The sequence below is a fragment of the Syngnathus typhle genome, linkage group LG13, assembly GCF_033458585.1.
Source record: "Syngnathus typhle isolate RoL2023-S1 ecotype Sweden linkage group LG13, RoL_Styp_1.0, whole genome shotgun sequence".
In the NCBI taxonomy this organism is placed as follows: Eukaryota; Metazoa; Chordata; class Actinopteri; order Syngnathiformes; family Syngnathidae; genus Syngnathus; species Syngnathus typhle.
Genome location: NC_083750.1, coordinates 12649450 through 12666830, shown reverse-complemented (window position 1 = coordinate 12666830; position 17381 = coordinate 12649450). Strand labels below are relative to the sequence as shown.

Genomic DNA, 17381 nt, shown 5'->3' with positions numbered 1-17381 from the left:
TATTTTGTCACGCAGGCAGGCGGAGGAGTCTTACTTGCAGTAGGTGTCGTTGATCATGCCGTAGACGTGGATCTCTTTGCACATGTCCATGGCGAGGATGAGCGTGAACCAGCCTGTGCTGAGGTACGACCCCGACTGGATCCTGTTAACACAAACGAGCACGGGCAAATTCGAAGAAGAGCTGCTGCAGGCTAGCAACATTTGTTTGTTTTTTATCACGACACAGCGCCGCTTTTCATTTTTAATGACGCGAATGAGCAATGCTGCCACGTCAGCTCGCTCAAGCGTTTCTTCATTCCGACCGGAGGGCAATAAGAAACCATTGTAGACTGAGTGAACGCCGCCGCCGCCGCCGCTCGTTTTTATTGCTTTCTTGACAAAGGCCACTAACGAGCTACTTATGACGCCGCAAGGCGTTTGAAGAACTTGTGAATACTTGGCAAATTTATCGGCTATCTGAATTTTAGCCGACTATCTCGATCAGCATCGGCCTAAAAAAAAATAATAATAATCCCTATTAGTCGGTCCCTAAATACGGTCATGGTATTTGACAAAAATGTAAAGTATGGCGCATTGTGTTTTGTGGAGATTGGTAACACATTCTTTCTTCATGAACGTTACGTAATCATACAAGGTCATTTGCTGTGTTTGACCTTGCTGCGACCTACATCTTGAAGTTCAAATCTCTGAAAGATGAAAACAAATATTTGTGGAAAATATCAAGTATTGAGTTGCGTACTGGGAAACATAACACCCTGGAGGGTACACAATGTAACGCAGCGGCCCACACGCTCAAAATGTCGCCTCCGACGCAAGCTGTCAGCAGCCTCACTTTCCTGTCACACTGACAAAGCGGAACGGAATATTCCCACGGTTGTTATACTGTGAATGTCTGGATGTGGTGTAACTGAACGGCAAACCGACGACACTCCAAAAGTTTCAAAATGGAGCTCGTTAGCAAAGGGCAGATGCCGCACGCTGGATGGATGGCTGGCTGGCTGGCCGGCCGGCTGATATCCTTTCAATCCCGCTTTATTAACGCCGATGTCACGCCTGCGTAATCAGGCTCGATAATCGGCCGCGAGCGGCCTACGTTGGCACTCAGTCGCACGGAAACATTGGCCTTTGAAATGAAAAGGAGAATTTGTTTCACAGCTGAGCTGTGTTGCACTCAGAGATGGTGTTTGTTCTTTTTCAGAAGCGACGACGTCTCGTAATTGTGTGGACGTCTTAAAACTGAGGACATGTTCAATGTTCTTCACCCCATTGCTTTTTTTCCGCTCGGATCGGCCCGCTTCTTATTGCCGCTACAATTTAGTATTCTTCGGAAAAGCGTGAAAAATGACAACCGTTAAACGACACCCCCTGTTTGAAAGCGCCAATAGACAAACGCAGAATATGGAGAGCGATACTGTCACCTAGTGGTTGGTGTAAGCGCAATTATTGCATATCATTAATTGTGCCTCGATAATAATGAAAGAATTCATTGGGTTGGTTTTATTTAATTGCGGAAGCACCGTGCTGGCCCCTGCACAATCCAATCAAACAGTATCTTAATGATTGTGTTGTAACAAACGCAGTCTAACATGGCGTCAATGCGCTCTTAGCATCTCATGAATACTCGGGCGTGATTTAGGTGAGGTGGCTTATCTGCCGGCGCCATGGACCGATAGCATCCGACAGGAAGCGGCTCCGCTCGGCGGGTGGCGCCGATAGACCACGTGTGCGCCGCTTGCGGATTATGGCCCGTTTTGCTTGATGGAGAACAGAACAGGAAGTCTCCTCAACCAGCATGTGCTTTGTAGCAGTGGTTTTTGTTGTTAATAGAGACCTTTTAGTTGTTGTTCTATCCTTTTGCTGTGCCCAATCGACTTCCTAATTGCATGATTGAAAAGCCCTCCCCACCCCGCTGAATGATTTTGGACTCACCTGTCCTTGCCCGTCTCCTTCTTGAAGACCATGTCGCAATAATTCATCCTGTCATCGGTGGTGGCGTAGATGCGCGCCTGCGGGTAGTTGTCGGCCGCCTTGCGCAACATGTTGTACACCACTCCCTTGCCGTCGGTGCGCATGTTGCGCAGCGGGCCCCACACCACGTAGAGCGTCTGGTTGTTTTGCCCAAAGAAGTGCTGCGGCCTCTGCAGCAGCAGCGGCACGCTGGTGTGCGACACCACCCGCAGCGTGGTGCGCCGGCCCACGTCGCGCTCAAAGCCCCGCGTGGGCGCGTTGTTCATTCGCCAGATGCACGGCGAGCGCTCGATGAGCCCCCCGGCCGCCTGGCCCAGCATCTGGCCCGAGCTGGACACCACGCTGCACAGCTCGCACTTGAGCTTCAAGGGCTGCCGTGGGAAACGGGACCAGATTGGCCTTTAGTGGACAAAAACACTTTGACGTCATCCAACCGACGCTCCACCTTGATTACGAGGGCAATGACATAATCGTAGGGATGTTTTTGGCCTTCATCAAATATATGGATGCCATCATAACTCGTAAAGGTTTGAAGAGCGGTGCCCCGTCAGCGACTACGTTAATTAGATGGGCACCGGGAGTTTACGACGCAGAGGTGCGCGAGCGTGGTCACAGCCGTCGTTAAGTGGCTGTAGAACAGCTACGAATCGGCTAGCTACACTTTCCCACGCCTACGAGGAGAGGAGCCCTGAAGCCGGGGAACGTTCCGCTTTATGGTCGCCGAAAAAAGTTCATTGCTTAACCATCACGGATTAGCAAATGTTTTGATATTGTTTCGCCTGTTCTTCCTAAATAGTATGTATTTGTTCTTTGAGTTATTTGTTTCGATCAAGTTCAACGATTTGTAACTTGTTCATTTAGCTTGAGGGTGATTTCAGCTGGAGATTTGAAAGTCAGAACCTGACCCATTTGTCCATTCCAAAAGTCAAAGGTGGCCCTTGAGCACAAGCATTTTATTTACAACCTCTGTTGTGAATAAATCCAACGTTAGCATCCCACTGCGAGCTGCTTTTGTAATCCTCACAATCCTGCCACATTCTGCACAAAAGCGTAGCGTGGACATTTGGGAAAATGCAGCGTTCATTTCGCTCAATAGCCTTCACATCGCCGTTGATTAAAATGCACAAGGCGGCGGCGGCGGCGGCAGCGTTCATTAACAGGCCATGATTATTACATTAGCGCAATTGTCCCCGGCGGACGCCTCGGCTGAGTCGTTCTCCTTGAAAGGCAGGCTCTCGGTGCTTGTCTTTAGATGCATGAGCAAAGTCCGCTAAAGCGGATTCCTTCCACTGATCACATTTACGGTTGCAAACAAATAGGCGGGACGATGATATTTCACACTGGCAACAATGGGTGGAAAAACAAATGATGGCATGCATTAAACATGCGCGGGTGACAAGTTTAGAACCCCTCTGGTGACACCGCGCGCTACCGATGCTAGGAGATTACCATCCGGCTGAAATATGAGCGAGCCAGCGCCTGTTAAAGTGGCGCGGAGGGAGGCAAACGTTCACCCCCACGGATCGCCTGGACAGGCGGGGAGGGAGGGAGGGAGGGAAGGAAGGAAGGAAGGAAGGAAGGAAGGAAGGAAGGAAGGAAGGAAGGAAGGAAGGAAGGAAGGAAGGAAGGAAGGAAGGAAGGGAGGAAGGGAGGGAGGGAGGGAGGAAGGGAGGGAGGGAGGAAGAAAGGAAGAAAGGAAGAAAGGAAGGAAGGAAGGAAGTTCAGAGCGAGAGCTTTCCAAAGCTCCACAATAATGCGCCTCAGCGGTTTTCCCCTGTGCCTCCTCCTCTCTTCTCCTCGCCTTGCTTTGCTTTGTAATGTGTGGGAATTAAGGCTCTTTGATATTTCAATTTCCATCAATTGCGTGGAGAGTATCCCGCAGCGAGCTTTTTGAAGGCAGCAGAATGGCATCACACAGCGTGGTACAAAAGCGACAAGCAAACATCAAACAAGACATTTTCCGACTTCATGAATTCAGACGAAAGGCACTTTCTTCAAAGATTTGGTATTGGCAGCGGTTGCGAGTACCCGATACGCCCAAATAAGGTTGTTTGAGTGTTAAAAATGATTTTGTCCCCAATCTGGGGATTTTCAACGGCCGTGACTTTGATATTTGAAGGCAGCATAAGACTAATGTTGAAAGAAAAAGCACTCACTTCCTGTTTGGGGATGCTGACGTATCCTGGATGAGGTTTGAAAGCCTGGTACGGTGGCTTGGATGGCGCCCAGTGGCTGCCCAATGCCTCGCCTAATGCGGGCTGCCACGGGAAGTAGGGCTTCTCGGCCAGGTGGACGGCCACCAGGAAGAGCGACACGGCCGCCACCAGTCCCGTGGCGATCACCGACTTTCTCTGTGGGCGACAAAAGTGTGTTTATTTCCCCACATTTAGCAGTCAGCCTGGTTGGAAGGGTGAGAATCAGCTTGTTTACTGGCACATGATTGGTTGAAAGGGGCTTCCAAACAGGCGCTTGCGTGGGCGAGCCCCTCTCCAGCTCCGTAAACAAGCGCTTCATTGGGAGCAGCTAATTGCGTTGGGAATTCAAATATATTTTTGAAATATTTATCTCAAGGCTGTTTTGCACTTTTAGGTCTCAGGTGGCGCACAGAGAAGGCTGTTTGTAGGCCATTTCCTGTCCGCTGTATTTTAATATCACAAACTCATTTTTGGATTAGGCTTGGTTCGGTTCTAGGGCTGCTTTACTTGATCCGGAACAGGCTTTGGAAACCATCCAAAAAGACCCCCACCCACCCAAATGAAAAGACAACGGATAATTGCACTTCTCTCCAACCCCAGCAGAGGGCGCAATTGCCTCACACTGTAGGATAGATTTTCAAAATGTGCATATTTGATGACATAAGCGCAAAAATCCTTCAATTCAGGTCAAACCAGCACTAATCCGCTAGCGACGCTAAGGGGAGCTTAATGTGCCCTGAAAAACAAAGGTGACCAGCTCTGGAGGTGTCCCCGTGACCTTGTTGGGAGAGAAGCCATTAGGCTAATGCATACCTCACATCTAATGCAACATAATCCCCCAGAAAATAAAGCACTTATATCCCCCCCCCCCCCCCCTTTTACTTTAGAAAACACTCACGCACACATGTTCATCATAATATTCACAACAACAACAACGTACAAGTGTATAAAAAAAAAAAAAAGCCAGAGACGACAACAGTTTTTTGGGCTTGTCTATTACGCTAATGTTTTCCGCTCATTGTGGCAAGTCCCATGAGAAGAGCCCAAATTCACGGCAGTACTTGTTTTGATGAGGGAAGCAGTTAATTCAATTCACTCAAGTAGCTTAAGTTGAACATGTTCACGTAGTGCAAACAGTTGCGACCACACTAAAGCAGATAACGAGATTTTCTGCTGGCTGGCTTCAAGGGCGCCGAGAGCTCACTGCCGCTCAAAGTAAGCCAGAAGAAGCCAGGGAGAAAGTACAAGGAGGATTACAGCGCTTTGGAGCCGAGGAGGTGTCGATCCCACTCTGGATGTGACGGGATCAGGCCGGGCTTTGCCGACTCGGACGTTTGGCCTCGCAATGGATCGCTTTGTCATTCAAGTGGTCTGCACAGAGCTTTTCACACAAGGTCGCCTGTTGATTGGTCAGGGCCGACCGACCGACCGAGGCTTCGCCTACGTGTCACCAATGCAAATTAGATTTCCCACACTCTGGCATGACACCACGTCGGCCATCTGGCGAGGATCAAGTCTTCGAGATGAGGCGGTCCTCACTGAAAAAGGCCCAAATGACCCTAAAATGTCTGTTTCGAAGCAAAATGGCAAACTTTACATCTTTTGGATATCAGGAAGAAAACACTAAACAAAGGTCATATCGTAGAGTCACTATAACCGAAACAAAAACCACATGCCACTTTTTGGATTAAAACACTATCTGAGCTCACAAGACAATATCTAACAAGGTCCCTGTTTATGACTTCGTTTCACTCCAGATACTCCAAGTCCCACAATGCACTGCTATGGCTCACTACATTGGCCTTTGAGGGACAAACCAAAACACGTCATATTCTTCAGTAGGACATAACGCGCGCCTCTGATACCACAGAACCCAAAATAGAAGCGTAAACGTTCATATTCGTCAATTTAGCTCTAAACATTTTCATGTTGCTGCCATTTGCCTATGATTAAAGTGATAACCACTTTTTCATGCTGCTGCTGCTGCTGATGATGTCACGCACGCACACCACATAATACGCAGAAACACCTGCATGCGCATGTTTGACAGACAGACAGACAGCAGGACAACAGGCCCACTTTCACGCTATATTGAATAGACCAACCCCAAAAAAGGGGGGTCGCGCCGAGCGGACCCCCGCAAAATGAGGACAGCCGTTGCCCGCATTGTGTATCGCCTTCATCGGCATGCACAACTTCATCACGCGTTGCTACCGATGCAAAAAATAAGACACAAACAACGACCCCCCTCCCTCCTCATCCCCGCCCCCACCCTTTTGCCCGTCCGTCTCCCTCCATTCAATCGCTCGCTCACCTTCCAAATCCAGGCCATCTTTATTTCCACGATGCTTTTCGAACGCTTGTCAGCAGCGCCGCGACGCCATGAAAGGTCCCCCGCGACATTCGGTGCAGGAGGAAAAAAAAGGCTCGGAACCAGCTCGAGGGTCGGTACCGTTATTCGTCTCCTCTGCGGCCCTTTTTTTCTTCCATCCCTCCTCCCTAGTGGAGCTGCTGCTGCTGCGAGAAGTTCTTTGCGATCTGATTGGTCCACACGCGTAAAAAGACCCGCCCACTCATCCTCCTGTTCGCCTCTTGTCTGAGCGCAAATCACGTGGTTGGTGGCGTCCGCTTCCTGTCTGTGAGGGTTGGGATCACATTCAGAACCCTAACAGGAATATGAAACCCTAAATTTGAACCCTAATCTTGGCCTGAGATGATCATTTTGAAAGCCACTGTCTTGAAATACTAAAGATGGATTGAAACGCTAACTATGTCCTGAATTTTAGTCATTGCCTGAAATTCTCATCGTAATGTTGACTTCATATCCTAATTTGAGATTTACATTAATCGTCAACTTCACCACTAATTTAAAAGCAAAATGTGAAGCCCTCAGCCACCTTGCTGGCCACTTTAATGTTTTGTACTCGGATGCAATCAAAACTTGCGACTTGAAGTTTGAGTACAGACTGGCTGCTTTATTATAATAACGTATTAGCGGTCTTTTACAATGTCTGGAATGGTAACAGTGCCATCTGGTGGTGCATGCCAGAATACAAGCAACACACTGTGCGGATTGAAACATTTATTGCTCGAAGCAACCAAATAAGTTACATATTCACACTAAATGACCTTTGGACAGATGATAAACATTAAAGTAACCATTTAATCTGCATACTGTAGTGAGCCGTTTTAAGAAAGATGTTTGTCTACATTGATGGGAGCGAGAGTCCCTGTGTTATTTAGGAGTTGAACATTACTAGAAGTTTTGCATACAGGAATGTTCAGTGATGACAACTTGTGCGTGCGTGCCAGTGTAAGACACTAGCACACGAGGGTTAGCTGAGGAGCTCCGGCTTCAGGCCGAGCTTCTGCAGGACGTCCTCGGGCATGCACAGCACAGGATTGACCGCCTTGATCTTCTCGTCCCCCAGCAGGGAGAGCCCGGCGATACCAAACAGAGTGTGGAAAGGGTCCACCTAAGCAGAAGAAAGAGTTGGCAATGATGACGCATTAGGTCGACCGGGACCTTTCCACTCACCATATCTCCCGGCCGGTCGGCGAAGCCTCCCGTCTCCTCGTCCTGACAGGCCAGGATGAAAGTGCGCAGCTTGTCCTTGTCGATCCAGTGGATCTTGCCGATGATCCGGAGAGACGCCAGAACCCACCAGGAGTAGCAGACGTCCGGAAGCTAAAACAAAGTGAGAAAAGTTTCACCATCGATTGATTTGATCAGTTAAACGTTGATTATTTGATTTCATTCTAACTCTTGGATTATTTTCAAGTTGATGGTGACAAAGCTGATGAGACAAAATTAGAACCTTCTCAGGACGCCCATTGAGGCCGCCTGACGGCAGCTGCCTCTCGCAGAGCCACCAGCCCAATAGGTCGGCGTTGAGCTGATGCAGCTGGCCCGTCAGCGAGAGGAAGCCCGTGCAGCAGTAAATCTGACAAAAACGCCATTTCGGAATGTTTGGAGATAGTTGATAGTTCCAGGGCGGCAGTAAAGAGATTGTCCATTACCTGACCGGCATGCGACTCGGACCCGGGCCTGCATCCGAAACCACCGTCAAAGTTCATACAGGACAAGACAAACTCCACCGCCTTCTCCACGTTGATGGCATCCATCTTTCCCTGCGGTGAGGGGAAAGAGACGGCGGATGAGGACTTGCGCTGGCTAGAGAAGCTTGGAACGAAAACACACACCAGCAATGAAAGGGTGGCCACTGCGCAGAAGGAGAATCTTGTGTCAATTTCACCTGAGAAATGGAAGAGATCGGGTGAAAAAGCTTCTTCGTGAGCATGCCAATATTGTTTCTATTTGGGTCCCTTCCTTACCCCACTTATCTCCAGCAAATGATCCGTCGTCCTGCTGCAGCCCTTGGACATACTCCACAATTTTGTCCACGTCCAGTGAGTCCACGCTGTCGTACAAGCACAGAATCTACAGAGGACGACGACGACAAAAACATTGAGGACTGAAGGGACGGTGGAAAGCAGAGAGCTCGTACGTGCGCCATCACCTGCACGGCGCTGAGCGTGTAGAGCAGGTGTGGGTCGTGGCCGATGCTGGCGCCGACGCCACCGCACTGGTGCTGACACTCCTTGATGAAGTCTATGATCTCCTGGCGGTTCATGCGTGGCAGCTGATGCATCAGGTCCATGACCGTCAGACCCCAGTAGATGCCGCTCATGCGCAGGTATTCGGACAGTGTGTACTCCTGCACATGCGCACAGTATTTGGTACTATTTCTTTCAAGCCTATCTTAAAAACCCATTGAAAATGTTGATCATATAGCGCTTGTGACACACATTATGACGACAAAAGCGTTTAACACTCACATAGTCATCCTTTTTGGAGCCATAAGCAACGATGTAGTCTGCATGTTTGTCCAGCAGGAGCGTGTGGGGAGCGTCAGGGCTAATGAAGACGTCTTTTATTTGAGTACCCTGACAACACACAGCAAAAAAGAACAGTACTTCTTAAGCATAACACTAGCTCGTGGTTTTCATTGTAAAATTGGAATGTAAGTTCGCGTTATAATGCATTATAAAACTGCATGTTAAAAGGAAATGCGCTATCGCTGCACGCTAGCCCAAATGCTAACACTTTTGGCGTCTCAATCTCACGTCGAGGACTCAATTGTACTCGGCGGAGCAATACTAGTGCATTCACGCTACGTGTTACGATTAAAACTTGACAACGCGGACGGATAAATGCTGTTTACCATGCCGAAATTTGACTCATGATCAAGCGACAGCGGCCTTATCTTCTTCGATTGATGTCAACAACCGTGATGGGGAGGCAGGAGGCGTTTTGCTGCCACCAACAGCTCGGAAGGCGAAGTGCAAGTGTAATAACGTGCCAGTATTTATCTTTATTATGTTAATGTCGCTTTATCCACCTTATATCTTAGCGCATTGCACTGCTTGGGAACTATGTATATATATTTTGTTATTTCTGTTTAGATTTTTTTGACATAAATAACGACAGAAAAATAACAAGATCGCCTGCAACTTTAGGTACGGGAAGTCGAGCGGGTCAAAAGTATTTAAAGCGCTTCCGTAGCGTACCGTCACGTCTCCACTCAACACCGACTCAACATAAAGCGCTGGCGGTATGTAGAAGAATACTGAGTCCCATAGAAAAGTATATTTGGCAACGAGTCATTTTTATATGCTCAATGTTCCGTTGTTATGATTTTGGAGTTTTGTGGGTTGCTCGTTTTACAGCGCAGTGCTAGCTTGCTGCGTTAGCTTCCTCGATGAATTGCTCGTTTTATTGCTACGATGTGCTCACCGGATTCACCTTTAGACTCACTGGAACAATTTAAGAGCAGCACCCTGCGCGTGACTGCCGCTTTTGTGGTTTATGACGCTCAGAAATTTCCTTTTTGTTTCATTTGCCAGGTGGGGGTCACAGCGTGTGGTCATGACATCTGACTGCCGCTCCCATCCATCTCAACCATCATCATGTCTCTGGGGGACAGTCCGCACCTGCTGCTCGGCCGGATTCGTTTTCTGAACCGCTGCATTGAGTGTTTCCAGAAGAGTGAGCCGCTTCCCGACAGCCTGTGTTATGTGCCAAAAGAGGTGTGCTACAAAATCTGCAAAGATTCATCCTCCGGCTCCTGCGCCGCTGCCTCTGAGGCTTCCACAGGGGGTTCTGGCACGACGATGATACCGGTCTTTGACGGTCCGCACCAGAGTCCGATCAACAAGAAACTATGCAAGTACACCATTGAGCTAAAGAAAGGGACGTGTATCCGGACCACGGGCGAGGAATACTGTAATACCCAGGGTCTCTGGGTCAAGATAAATAAGGTAAGAAGAAGCTTTGTGTCCAGGCTCATCATTCAATTGTCTAACAAAAGGGTTTTCATGGGAAAAAAAAAATCACCCCCTTGTGGAGACACGAGGGGCTTTCGAGACTTTTGCAAGTGTTGTACATGTCAATGAAGAGAGGGATTATCAATTACAAGGAAGGAAGGAACCGCAACCTCTTAAAGTCCACCTGTATGTGTGTGCATCCACAGGAGCAGCTGGAGGAACACCGTCCCGGGCAAGAGCTGGAAGAGGGTTGGATCCTGGTGTGCAAACACACCGAGGGCGGCGACAGGCTAGTTCCGGTGGAGTCGCCCGAAACGTTGAGCAGACAGCAGCAGCTCTTGGGCTATGACCACAAAGCGTGCAACAGGTGGGAGCACGTGGTGGACGTGGAGAATGCCGTGTTTCTCGGAAACAAACCCAAGATAGCTGAGCCGGACGCCGCCGCGGTCAAGAAGCTGAGGTGGGTTCGGGCTAATAATCATGTAGCATTAGAATGCTGCACAAGTGTTCTGAAATCACTCACGAGCTAATAAGCTAGTCAAATAAAATGTCTCCTCACCAACTGTCAGGTATGCACCGCCGACCTGGACGTACGAATGCGACGAAGACCTGGTGCACTACTTCTATGACCACATTGGCAAAGAGGATGAGAACCTGGGCAGCCTGAAGCAGTGTGTGACCAATATTGACGTTTCGTCGTGTTCGGTGAGGCGCAAGTACTACTCGGATTTGATTTGAAAAATTTCGACATTTCGAAGTGATCCGAACTTCTACTTTGAGAATCGCTGCTTTCGATGCGGCGCACTGATCTGAAGTCGCACGCAAATGATGCTGTTGTCATCACTACCAGGAGGATCCTAGCGGGGGCGTGAATAGCTTAACAGACGGCGACAACAAAACCTACTGGGAGAGCGACGGAATGCAGGGACAGCACTGGATACGACTTCACATGAAAAGGGGAACTGTTGTCAAGTGAGAAGCCGGCGCCACCAACGAAACCTGCCTTGTGATCCAAATGCAAAATGTTCCCCCCCCCATTGTGCCATAGTAAGCTGATTTTGACGGTGGACTCCACGGACGACAACTACATGCCAAAGAGGGTGACTGTGTACGGAGGCGAGGGAGAGGCGCTGAAGAAGCTGAGTGACGTCACCATTGACGAGTGAGCCTCTTGGAATCGCAGCGCTTCAAACTTGGCATCCGATATTAGACAAGCGCTTCCTCATTTTGTCGACAGCAATCTGATCGGGGAGATTTGCGTGCTGGAAGACATGTCGTCTCACCTGCCGGTCATCGAGGTCCGAATTGAGGAATGTCGAGGTGAGTTACTAATTAGGGTAGGTATTAGTTGGAATGAGTTCTTTTTTTAAATTGCTTCTCGTGTACATGTGGCCCTTTATGTGGGAAAGATGAGGGTATCGACGTGCGCATCCGAGGCTTGAAGATCAAGTTGTCGTGCGAGCGAGACCTGGGACTGAACGCAGACATCTTCCAGTCCTCCTACTTGGTGCGCTACCCTCGTCTGCAGGGGACGGCGGCCGATGTCCTTTACCGCCGAGCACTGATCATCCAGAGGTAGCAAATGGTTCTAGTCGAGCCAGTGAAATGGGCCAAATTGTTCTCCTAACCCATTGATGTTTCTTCTCACAGGTTCACTTCTTTACTAGACAGCGTTCTCCCGCACTTTGTGCCCGCCTGGGACTACAGCGTGGGCACTTTCAACCACATCAAAGTGAGTTGGCTGAAATCGACCTTCCAAGTTTCTGACTCAAAGCTACAAACTGAGATTTCTTCTCCACGTCACCTTCCAGAGCATCAAGCAGTTTCTGCTGCAGTCCAAACGCCGCTCGGCCCTGGTCACGCAGTGCCTGAAGGACTCTGAGACCAGCAAGCCCAACTTCCTGCCGTGCCTCTACATCAACAGGCGGCTAGCCATGGAGCATCGGGACAACCCCTCGTTGGACCCCAGCTGCAAGAACGCTGTGTTCAGTCAGGTCGGCTTGATTTTGATGGTGGCCAAAAGTACTGATTTATTTCGTTCTTCTTTCGTTCGCTAACAAAATGTTGTAACCCTGCAGGTGTACGAAGGCCTGAAGCCGTCGGACAAAATGGAGAAGACTTTGGATTACAGGTGGCCCGCTCGTTACGACCAGTGGTGGGAATGCAAGTTCATCGCAGAGGGCATCATCGACCAGGGCGGGGGCTTCCGGGACAGCTTGGCCGACATGTCCGAGGAGCTGTGTCCCAGCTCGGCCGAATGTCCCATGCCGCTGCCCTTCTTCACGCGAACCTCGAACCAGGTACATTGGCCCCTAAATAAATGTTTGGTTTTCCATTGATTTGTGGCTTGTGTTTCTCTTCAGGGTGCCTTGGAGGCCAGAGACTACTACGTCCCAAACCCATCTTGCAAAGAATTCCACAAGTACGAGTGGATCGGGCAGCTTATGGGCGCAGCTCTTAGAGGGAAAGATTTTCTCGTCAGTGATTCTTGTCTTTTTCATTTTTGTTTTGTCTCATTGGCAGCTTTACTTCATTTCTGTTGTTGTTGTTCTCTCTCCACCCAAAAGGTTCTGGCTCTGCCGGGCCTGGTGTGGAAGCAGCTGACCGGGGAGGCAGTTAGCTGGAGCAAAGACTTCCACGCTGTAGACTCTGTGCTGGTGAGGATATTAGTGGATTTTTTTTTTCCATCTTAGATTGACCAATTTCCACAAATATCAACTTCACCCAAAAGCTTGTAAATAAATAAATATATAATCATTGAAATGAGCAATTAGGATATCCTGTAAAATGCAAAATTCTACTCAATGTAAAAACATTTGAAAAGGTTCCTAGTCCAGATTGCATTAAAAACTTCACTCAAAATGGCACATGGAAAAACAAGTCCCACATACTGGCTGCATTGTCAGGTCAACCTGCTGGACGCCATGGACAACATGGACCGGGAGACCTTTGAATTCCGTTTTGGCGAGGAGCTGGTCTACACCACGTTGCTGAGCGATGGCCAGATGGTGGAGCTGGTCCCGGGCGGGGGTAACGTGGCCGTCCGCTACGAGGACCGCCGCGACTTCATCCGCCTAGTGCAGAAGGCTCGGCTGGAGGAAAGCAAGCAGCAGGTCTGTTTTGAAGCCTTTGTCCCGACGCTCTCCCCTTGTGGTGTCATCGGTCTCTTTCCGCCCATCGCAGATCATGGCGTTGCAGGCCGGACTGCTGAAGGTGGTTCCGCAGGCTGTTCTGGATCTGCTAACCTGGCAGGAAGTGGAGAAGAAGGTTTGCGGGGACCCGGAAATCAGCGTGGAAGCCCTCAAAAGACTCAGTCAGTTGACTCCACAGATAATCCTGGCGCTTTTGCTCAAATGACCTTTTTTATTCCAAACAGAACGCTTGCAGAATAAAAGCAAATGCAGGTGTGTCAAATTTGATTCTTATTTGTTTGCCAGCTTGCTATGAGGACCTGGAACAAAATGACACTTGTGTGCAGTATTTGTGGGAGGCGCTCACTAACTTCACCAATGGTGGGTCTTTACTCTGTACATCCTCAACGCATGTAACCTGATGATTTTTTTTTTTTTGGTTTGTTCATCTTTTCAGAGGACCGTAGCAGATTTCTGAGGTTTGTGACGGGTCGAAGTCGTCTTCCTGCCCCCATCTATGTCTTTTCTAACAAGCAAGTATTTTGGCAAGTATAATAATAACTTTAGCGGACTTGCAAGCAGGCGTTTTATCCTTTCAACTGCTTTGACTTCCTGCTCTAGCTCTGAGAGCGACGCGCTTCCGCAGTCTTCCACGTGCTCCAGCACACTGTATTTACCCAACTACCCGAGGTAGGCAGGCAGGCGGTCAGCTGTCTGTATTTTGACTGCGTTGGTTTTTATTTCTTTATATGAACATATGTGGATTTTTGTCATGGCAGTGCCAAAGTCTGTGAAGAGAAGCTGCGCTACGCCGCCTACAACTGCGTGGCCATCGACACGGATGTGAGCCCTTGGGAAGAGTGACCCGCTCCCCGATGAGTTCCGCTGCACACGCATCACTTTTGGAATGGAATAACTGCCCCAAGTTATCACAGCTGTAAATAATAGAGGGAAATAATAATAAAGAAGTATAAGTGAAAACTTGAATTTATCTCGTGACCCTGCCTGTGCATTATTGTGTGACTATCTCAAGATGATATGATGATTGTTTATGAATGAAGGGTTACGTTTAGCAGCAGGTGGATTTTTTTTTTTTTAGATGTATCATTGTAGAAAATACGTTTGGGGACACAAAGCCACCTCTGATTAAAGTTTGCTGTTCAATGTCATTTCAAAAGGTTGTTTGGATTTTGTTATGACGTCAATTTGTAGTTAGAGAAATTCTGTGAATGAAAGAATTATGTTTGCCGACATTTCATCAATACACTTCCAGTAAATTCAACATAGCATGCATTATATTTTATTCTATCCAAATAATATCAAAGCATGGAAAAAAATGGTGTGGCGTCAAATCTCGCTTGACGTAAAATGTCGCGAGACGACATGGCTTGAAGGCGTCCCATAATGCCTTGCGATTCCTCTTTCTAGCCGGCGCCTGAGATGGGTACGTGCTTTCATCCTTGGGTCGGAAGGCGAATCCTTGTCCATCTCTTGTTTTATCCGAGGAATTTTGAACTTGCTTACAAATATATTAAGGTTAAACGTAAATGTAGTCCATACGTTTTAACTTCATTATGTGCGGGCCGGTTACAATGTTTTAAGGAGGTCGTTTTCCGTGGACGTGTGAAATGCTCCAAGATGGCTCCCAGCTAGCCGTGTCTCGAACTTTACTTTCCGAAATTACGGCATATCACGCGGGATTGGTTTTGGGGACAACTTAAGGTATTTTGTAATAATGTGTTCATGACGTCTGAGGTTTTGTTGTCGCGTCGAAAGTGGTAGGAAGTCGGGAAATATAACCAGGCTAACTGCGCTATGTCTGCATTGCCACTCGTCAGGTTGCATTAAGGTACAACGTGCTTCTTTCAATTGTCAGTCAGCTTTATTGTTAATTCCTTCATGCCAAGACAAACAAATAAATCGAAATTACGTTTGCAAAATGTCTGAGTTAATTAGCTACTCGGCGTCATTTTTGCATTCTGCTGTATACTGCCGTTGATTGATTTGAGCCATTTCACCAGCAGGCCTGCAGTTCGTATTTCCTTTTGACTGTCTTGTCGTACTTATTAGTTTGCTTTGATGGCGCCGTTGTGAGTGGCAGCCTTTTCTTGGAGCCTAATAACTTTGCTGTTTGTTCAGGTAGTGAGACTATGCTTGAGTGACGTGATGAAGCATTTAATGCGGAATCCAAAATACACAATGTGGACAACCTACCTTGGAGAACTGATTGCTCAAGCATAGTCTGATATTGCCTTGCATGCATGTGCTCGTACGACTTCCGCAGCATTAAAAACCAAATATTTCTTCAGGTATCTCAAGGGACAACTGGCATAAACGCCGTAAAACCGGTGGCAAACGCAAGCCCTACCACAAGAAGAGAAAGTATGAGCTTGGACGGCCTCCCGCAAACACAAAGGTAAATGGCCACATGTTGTTTTTGATCCCTTCGTGTCATGTGAGTGATGAAAACTGGACCTTAGGTAGGTCTTATTTGCACTGTTTTGGTGTGAAGCTTGGGACCTACCCGTGCTAGGCCTTGTCATAGTTACACTGACACATCATCAAATAAATGAGAACCGTTGTCAGGTTGTTGCAGATCGTAGAAGGTTTTTTTTGTTCTCTTTTTAGATTGGCGCTCGCCGTATCCACACCGTGAGGGTCCGTGGTGGCAACAAGAAGTATCGCGCCCTGAGACTGGACGTCGGAAACTTCTCGTGGGGCTCAGAGTGTAAGTTTCCAATATTAGGTGGTTCTGAATCTTCCCAAGATGTTCAGTGATGATGATATCGATCCAGTTCTGCTACTGAATGCAAGTGCTGATAGTTAGGACCCTGAGAACCTGACCACCGACGACTGTTAGTCATAAATTAGGTGAGGGGAAGAAATTCATGGTTTTCTCTTACTTAGGCTGCACACGCAAGACCAGGATCATCGACGTGGTCTACAATGCCTCTAACAACGAGCTGGTCCGAACCAAGACCTTGGTGAAGAACTGCATCGTGCTGGTCGACAGTCTTCCCTACAGGCAGTGGTATGAGGGTCACTACGCCACCCCTCTGGGACGCAAGAAGGGAGCCAAGCTGGTGAGTGACCCAATATGATGACCTGATAAGTCTCTTGTCTTTCCATGAAGATAACTGTCCAGTTCTGCTACTGAATGAAAGTGATGCTAATGAAGACTCTGAGAAAGAAAGGCAATACTGTCGTCTCAACCTGATGAGGCTTCACAGCTTAAGTGACGCTATTCCTTGTTGTGTAGACTCCTGAGGAGGAAGAGGTCCTGACTAAGAAGCGGTCCAAGAAGAACCAGAAGAAGTACGACGAGCGTAAAAAAATGGCCAAGATCAGCTCGCTCTTGGAGGATCAGTTCCTTCAGGGAAAACTACTTGGTGAGTCCGTCGGGGCTCTGTCGCATAAGAAATTTTCAAAGCGTGCTTACAGATGCTGGCTTTTGCTATGAGAAGTTCAATGTGAAGTCCTCAGTCTTGTAAATGTTCATTTGCAGCCTGCATCGCCTCCAGACCGGGCCAGTGTGGCCGAGCGGACGGATACATCCTAGAGGGCAAAGAACTTGAGTTCTACTTAAGGAAGATCAAGGCCAAGAAAGGCAAATAAATGTTTCATATGCCAATAAATGAAAAATAACAAATGTTACTTTTGTCCTGGCTTTTACTCTGGATGTAATGCGAAGATTTCAAGTCTGTGCAAAATCATGTACCAAGATTAAACACAAGGGCTTCCGAAATGTCGCCATGATACG

The 17381-nt window shown here is 48.2% G+C and overlaps 5 protein-coding genes and 2 non-coding genes across 10 annotated transcripts in view; 5 read left to right on the top strand and 2 right to left on the bottom strand.

Moving 5' to 3' along the window:
- The window catches only part of pigk (phosphatidylinositol glycan anchor biosynthesis, class K), a 41743-nt gene extending 33445 nt beyond the window's left edge, over positions 1-8298 (top strand). Inside the window, exons 17-18 of the mRNA XM_061296257.1 lie at positions 16-123; positions 7595-8298. The gene's annotated coding sequence lies outside the window, so the exon portion shown is untranslated. The remainder of the gene's footprint in view (positions 1-15; positions 124-7594) is intronic.
- st6galnac3 (ST6 (alpha-N-acetyl-neuraminyl-2,3-beta-galactosyl-1,3)-N-acetylgalactosaminide alpha-2,6-sialyltransferase 3) lies at positions 31-6644 on the bottom strand. Its single transcript, XM_061296264.1, has 4 exons — positions 6478-6644; positions 4125-4319; positions 1930-2339; positions 31-142 (listed from the first exon to the last, which is right to left on the bottom strand). Exons 1-4 carry the CDS (start codon positions 6493-6495, stop codon positions 31-33), a joined length of 735 nt encoding a protein of 244 aa, XP_061152248.1. The 5' UTR covers positions 6496-6644.
- On the bottom strand, positions 7231-9492 carry rabggtb (Rab geranylgeranyltransferase subunit beta). Its single transcript, XM_061296262.1, has 9 exons — positions 9389-9492; positions 9003-9110; positions 8684-8881; positions 8499-8604; positions 8367-8419; positions 8184-8294; positions 7982-8107; positions 7702-7851; positions 7231-7639 (listed from the first exon to the last, which is right to left on the bottom strand). The coding sequence occupies exons 1-9, from the start codon at positions 9389-9391 to the stop codon at positions 7499-7501; spliced, it is 996 nt and encodes a 331-aa protein (XP_061152246.1). The 5' UTR covers positions 9392-9492; the 3' UTR covers positions 7231-7498.
- A 137-nt stretch (positions 9493-9629) lies between these two features.
- Positions 9630-14608, top strand: hectd3 (HECT domain containing 3). 4 transcript variants are annotated; one of them, XM_061296253.1, is made up of 19 exons: positions 9630-9778; positions 10071-10484; positions 10697-10950; positions 11060-11195; positions 11341-11462; positions 11539-11652; positions 11728-11810; positions 11900-12065; positions 12141-12222; positions 12302-12484; positions 12569-12790; positions 12854-12967; positions 13058-13147; positions 13397-13603; positions 13674-13803; positions 13928-14002; positions 14079-14166; positions 14243-14311; positions 14401-14608. In XM_061296253.1, the coding sequence occupies exons 2-19, from the start codon at positions 10134-10136 to the stop codon at positions 14483-14485; spliced, it is 2571 nt and encodes an 856-aa protein (XP_061152237.1). In that variant the 5' UTR covers positions 9630-9778; positions 10071-10133; the 3' UTR covers positions 14486-14608. The 4 variants fall into 4 exon arrangements, with proteins under 4 accessions (XP_061152237.1, XP_061152235.1, XP_061152236.1 ...); XM_061296251.1 differs by having other exon boundaries at positions 11728-11813; positions 11894-12065; XM_061296252.1 differs by having other exon boundaries at positions 11728-11813; positions 11882-12065; positions 14079-14154.
- A 383-nt stretch (positions 14609-14991) lies between these two features.
- rps8a (ribosomal protein S8a) lies at positions 14992-17275 on the top strand. The gene is made up of 6 exons (XM_061296265.1): positions 14992-15065; positions 15931-16037; positions 16250-16349; positions 16529-16704; positions 16881-17010; positions 17127-17275. Exons 1-6 carry the CDS (start codon positions 15062-15064, stop codon positions 17234-17236), a joined length of 627 nt encoding a protein of 208 aa, XP_061152249.1. The 5' UTR covers positions 14992-15061; the 3' UTR covers positions 17237-17275.
- LOC133166304 (small nucleolar RNA SNORD46) lies at positions 16074-16181 on the top strand. Its single transcript, XR_009717774.1, has one exon. It is a non-coding gene; the product is annotated as a small nucleolar RNA SNORD46 (small nucleolar RNA).
- On the top strand, positions 16744-16810 carry LOC133166303 (small nucleolar RNA SNORD38). The gene has a single exon (XR_009717773.1). It is a non-coding gene; the product is annotated as a small nucleolar RNA SNORD38 (small nucleolar RNA).
- Positions 17276-17381: the final 106 nt, after the last annotated feature.